Source organism: Gavialis gangeticus, unplaced genomic scaffold, assembly GCF_001723915.1.
Source record: "Gavialis gangeticus isolate Ggan-Ray unplaced genomic scaffold, GavGan_comp1, whole genome shotgun sequence".
NCBI classification, from domain to species: Eukaryota; Metazoa; Chordata; order Crocodylia; family Gavialidae; genus Gavialis; species Gavialis gangeticus.
This window is the reverse complement of record NW_017729032.1, coordinates 98,422,808-98,428,206: the sequence shown is the minus strand read 5'-3', so window position 1 is coordinate 98,428,206 and position 5,399 is coordinate 98,422,808. Positions and strand designations below refer to the sequence as shown.

The following is a 5,399-nucleotide window of genomic DNA, read 5'->3' as shown; positions in this document are numbered from 1 at the left end:
AGCCTGCCTGCTGCCAGTGGTCTGAATGGCCCCTGAGCTGTGGGGGTGCCCTGGTCCTTCCCTCCATAGCAGCAGTACCCCCAGGGAGCACCACTGCAGTGAAGGAAAGGTCTGGGGACCCCTGCATCTCAGACCCATCAGCAGCTTGCTCCCTGGCTGTGAGAGAGGCAGGCAGGCTGGGGGGGAAGGATTAGGCACTCTGCTGCTTCCCTTCTCCTCCTGTGCAAGCTGCTGCTGGGCTGTGCAGCCTCTGAGCTGCAGAGAACCCTGGTCCTTCTTTCTGCGGCGATGGTGCCAGTCCGGGGCCACTTGGGCTGGGTGCTAGCTATGCAGGTGCTGCCCCAGCTCACAGGCAGCTCCCATCAGATCCAACTCTTTCCTGAGCTCACACAGGGAGCAGTGCCTAGTGGGCTTCCAGCGTTGCAGGCTCAGGGAAATGTTGGATCCAGCGGGTGCTGCCTGTGGGCTGGGGCAGCACCAGTATAGCTAGCACCCTGCCTGGGGGGTGCCACTGTGGAGGGAAGGGCCAGGGCTCCTACAGCTCAGGGGCTCCATGGCCCAGCAGCATCTCACGTGGGCAGGCTCCACTGAGGGGGCTGGAAAAAAAAGTGAGGGTGAGGGGCCTGATCCTTCCTCTTTTTTTTTTACCTCTCCTCATGGAGCCTGCCTGCATCTCCTGCAGTCAGGAAACAAGCTGCAGGTGCCCTATGAACTGCAGGGGGATCTGGACCTTTCTTCATGGTGCAGCACTTCCCAGGGCCACAGGTGCTGCCCCAGCTTGAAGGCAGCACCCAGCCCAATCCAACTGTTCTCTGAGCCCAAGCTAGGGCAGCACCTGCCTGCTAGCAGCCCACCTGGGCAGCCCCAGGGGGCACTACCACTGCAGAAAGAAGGACCCAGGACCCCATGCATATCGTAGCCCACTGGCAGCTTGCCCCCTAGCTGTGGGAGATGTGGGCAGACTTTGCAGGGGGGATAAAAGAAACATTTGGCCCCTCACTGTTTCTGCCTTCAGCCTGCCTTTTCCTTGGGGAGGAGGGCACACTGTCAAAGGCTGATATGTTACAAATGGTTATGTTGTAAACTAAAGTACATGCAAATGTGGTTTAGTTTGCAACATAGCAAACTGACGTAAATCATAAAAAAAAAAAAAACCCTGCACATGTACAGCATGATGCAATTAAACTGCAAAAACACATTGTACAGTTTTGTCCTGTGTACAAGAGCCCTATAATATCATCCCTCTCCTGGCTCTGTGTGTCCTTTGGGTGATCTTATTTTCTTTTCCTTATGTACCAGCCATATTCAATCTTATTCTCTTCTCTGCCCCCCCTCATCCCCAGCCTAGATCTGAATCGTCTGCCCTAATCTCCAAACTTAGTTAGCACAGTGTCTTCCTCTCCAGTCTCCATAATTCCACAATGAACTGCACCACCCTTGAACATTATGAGGATTAAGGCAATAGATTTTTGCTCCAAGGCTTTTGCCACCAGATTCAAAGGATGACATCAGAATTGGAGCTTTAATTGTAAAAGTTCTAGCAGTCATCATTGTGGAGGTAATCTTGCAAGTATGACCAAAGTGCAGGTGTTAGATTAATTTCTGTCTCAATCTTCAAATGATCTGGAAGAGTAGGAAGCAGTAACAGCAGAGTTGACTATAAGCATCTCGTTTTCAGAGAGGCTTAGATTCTTTGTTAGGATTGGCTTGTTCTTCATGTGGGATCAGGAATTGGATTAAGTAGTGAAAATATTCTGGCATGCTCTTAAATTCCTGTCACGCCATGCCATGGGCCCTCCCCTGAATTGCTGCAGCCACAGGATTCCTCAGCCCCATGGGCCGTGCTGCCCTTTCCCCAGAGGTGGGATGAGTTGGTGGAAAGCAGCAGGGGGAGAGGGATCCTGGAGACTGTGGCAGTAGCAGCGGGAGAGCTAATGGGAGTTAGTGGTGCCCAGACTGCCAGCCCAGGAGCTGCAAGTTAAACCTTGGTTGCTGATCATAGCCCAATGTTGGACAACCCTGCTGTATTGCATGAGGGTCCTCTTTATCCCTTGTGTTAAGCTACTGTACTCCATTATGCTTCCTACTTACCCATTTCAAGTGGGATATCCACGAGCAAATGCAATCCACTTAAAAATGAAAAAATAAACCTAAAATATATCAGCTTTCTCAGGATTTATATCCATCTAAACTGAATAATCTTCTTTCACTTGAAAATGTCATTCTTTACCTCATCCCATACTGTTTGGTATTGTCGCTTGTCACATGACAGTTTTAATTAGATTTTAGTTCTTTAGGTAAGAAAATACATTATTGTCTCTTACTGCGACTGCAAAGTCTCTCGTGTAATCTGAGTTTTGTAATCTATTATTTTACTAGTTTGTCTTTGAGGATGTTAAGAATCTGGTTACTGTCATATTTAATAAAAAAAAAAGCTAACATTCCATAAAAATCCTAACATTTCATACTAAGAACTGGGATTACAATTTTTCAGGATGTTTAAATGGCTTAGTTAAATTTCTGGTAAACTAAATTTTTTGATACATTTTTGCTGTCTTTTTTTGTGGTCAGGTTTCGACCAAATGCTAGAGAACTGTGGAGTTACAATGCAGTTGTTGCTGATTCCAGGCTTCCTTCAGCTCCAGACATGCAATCACGATGTAGTATTCTAAGTCCAGAACTTGCTCTTCCAACAGGATCAAAAGCTCTAACCACCAGGTCTCACGCAGCTTTGCACATTCTAGGTACAACTCTATGGGTGAATTGGAAAGATAAAAATAGTAGATATGTAATATAATATAGAATACAAATAAAATGACTTTGTTGCTATTTAACTGCCAAAAAACATTTGTTGTCTTTCTTAGTCTTTTTAATGACTAAACTACTTCCAGGATTAGGGTGGCAGATGCAGAATATCCTAGCCAATATTTTTGAACAGCCTACTAACCGTTCTTTAAATATCTTATTTTTGCGCAAACTAGTGTGGGAGGTGGGGGAGTTGATCAGACGGTTCTTCAATTTCTAAGATAGAGATTATCCTTTGTAGGATGATGCACTAAAACAGGGGTGAGGCATAGTTGCTAATTATGTTTATGTGCCTGAATTTATTGCAGTTCCAGGAACCTTTTAAAAATGGCTTCTTGTTCAGGCATATGCAGAGATCAGTCTCACCCTTTTTTTTTTTTAAATAGGCAAAGGAGATATGTGGAACTAATTTTAACAATATCACCTCTTGTCTAGTGAATGGAATGTCAATTTGTTAAGAGTATCCATCGAAAGAAAGTGGCCATGTTTATAGGGTATCAAAACTGCAGAGTTCAGCCTTTTTGGGACTGACTTTTCCATTCATCCTGCCCTACTTGATAAAGTCATTACTAATTTCAGTGAAGACCTGGTCCTGAGTCCCACAGTCAATCAAGTGATGTACCATTACTAAAAGTTTCCATTTAACTTAATTGATTTATGTAGTGTTTCATACAGCTTTTGACTGACTTATCTAGAGAGAAGATGGAAGGTACGTGACCAAGACTAGGGAAAAAATTCCTTGTATTTACAGGAAACAAGGCATAATCCAAGGGTACTGGCAAAAGTTAAAATGGTGTGATTGAGATCTGAGGAATTTTATACCTCCTCCTACATTGTACCATGCCAGACGTGCATGGCAGAATGTGCAATATGTGGGAACAGAGCATAAAATCCTTCATATCATGCAACAGGACTACACCCTGGGAACTGGGCTGAAGATAGTCTTAAATCGATGCTGTCAGTGCCTGGGTTAAGTCAGCTCATCAACTTGCCCAGCATCATTAAGGCCTGCGTCAGTTTGTAAACTTCCTTGAAGCCAACAGGATAAATATATTTGACTTCAGCCTGGCCAGCACATTTTTAGAGCTCTCTTTTTTGTTTGAGCAGAAGCACAATGGCTATGTCATCTAACTAGTATTGACGTTGCCTAGATAGAAAGCCAATAATTTTCTAAGATGCACAGTGTCCAGAATGGTAAGATTTGCTGCTCTTCTTCAATATCAGTATAGGTGGCAGCAGACAAATAACTGTTAGCTTCATTCTCAGCTTCCTGTGACTGTCTTTGCTATTTAGTTTTTCCAGTTTTTCCTGACTGCTCTCTGCAGCTGCTTTGCAATTGTACCCTAATGTTTGTGGGTGACTTGTAAAGACAACTTCAAGAAAATCATATAGCAGTTCATTCAGCAGTTATGATCACACATAATAGTCTGATATTCATGATCACACATAGGTTATTCTGATGTTATTGATGCTCAGGTGGCTCACACAATGTGCCATTGGTTGGGATTCAGCTAAATCTTTTTCTTATTTGGCTGTTAAACCATGATGTGATCACCAGTTTGTGCCTGACACTAAGACTAAGGCTACAAGCAGATGTTACGCTAAAGACAGGATTAACCAGTTAATCAGTTAGTAAAATGGGAAACCAACTTCACTTTTATTACACATTTCGTATACTAACTTTTGCAGCTGGTTTCCATTGAGTCTTAAATTGAATATGGGGCAGGGTGGACCCCACTGGGCTTTGCAACTGGCCGCAGTGTGGTCCTGATCCTGCTGATGATAGTTGTTTGATGGCAGGGACTGCACCAGGGCTCAAATCCCTGTGTGCTTCTTGCCAGCCAGTGGCAGATTGGGACCACCTCAGAGCATTGCCAGTCTTCCAGTGATAATCTGATCATTGGCTGGCCAGCTCTGGGGACCACATGGGAGTTTAAACCATCTCCTTGGGTCCCTGGCGCTAGTTGAAAGTCAAGCACTTGACTGTCAACTTGTCTGTGCAGGGGGAGCCCGCAGTCATGATCCTGGGCTCCCTCTCTACTGGCAAGATGGAAACTGGGTGCCCACAACCTGGCTTAACCATGATTATTTGGTTATCCAGTTCATTGAAAGATGCTGTTGCCTTCTTGATTAAGTATGCAGTATTTGTGTTCTGGGCTGCCAGTAGGCAGGTTTGTGCATCTCTGCCAGTGCCCCCGTTATCTGTTGCTTTGACACGAATACTACAGGCTTTTCACTAACACCTCCAGTTGGAGGTACATGCCATGTGTGAAATGATTATAGTGACTATAGCTTGTGCACTGTTACTCATTACCAGATCCATGGGATAAAAGCAAAGCGATCTGCTAAAATTGAACAACCAGTAAGATAAAGTGTGCAGTCCATGGCTATTGATGGAAAAATTTCAAGCACCCTTACATATGCTCAGGGGCAATCAGCATGGATTTATTAGGGGGAGATCATGTCAGACCAACCTGATTGCCTTCTACGATCAGGTCACAAAGGCCATGGATGCAGGTGTCGCGGTGGATGTAGTCTTTCTGGACTTCAGCAAGGCCTTTGACACCGTCTCTCACCCCATCCTAGTTAAAAAA

General features: G+C 44.8%; 1 protein-coding gene across 1 annotated transcript in view; it reads left to right on the top strand.

The window, feature by feature from the left end:
• The window catches only part of MYCBP2 (MYC binding protein 2, E3 ubiquitin protein ligase), a 336,755-nt gene that overhangs the window by 138,544 nt on the left and 192,812 nt on the right, over nt 1-5,399 (top strand). Inside the window, exon 24 of the mRNA XM_019523825.1 lies at nt 2,572-2,744. Within this exon, the coding sequence (XP_019379370.1) occupies nt 2,572-2,744 (173 nt within the window). The remainder of the gene's footprint in view (nt 1-2,571; nt 2,745-5,399) is intronic.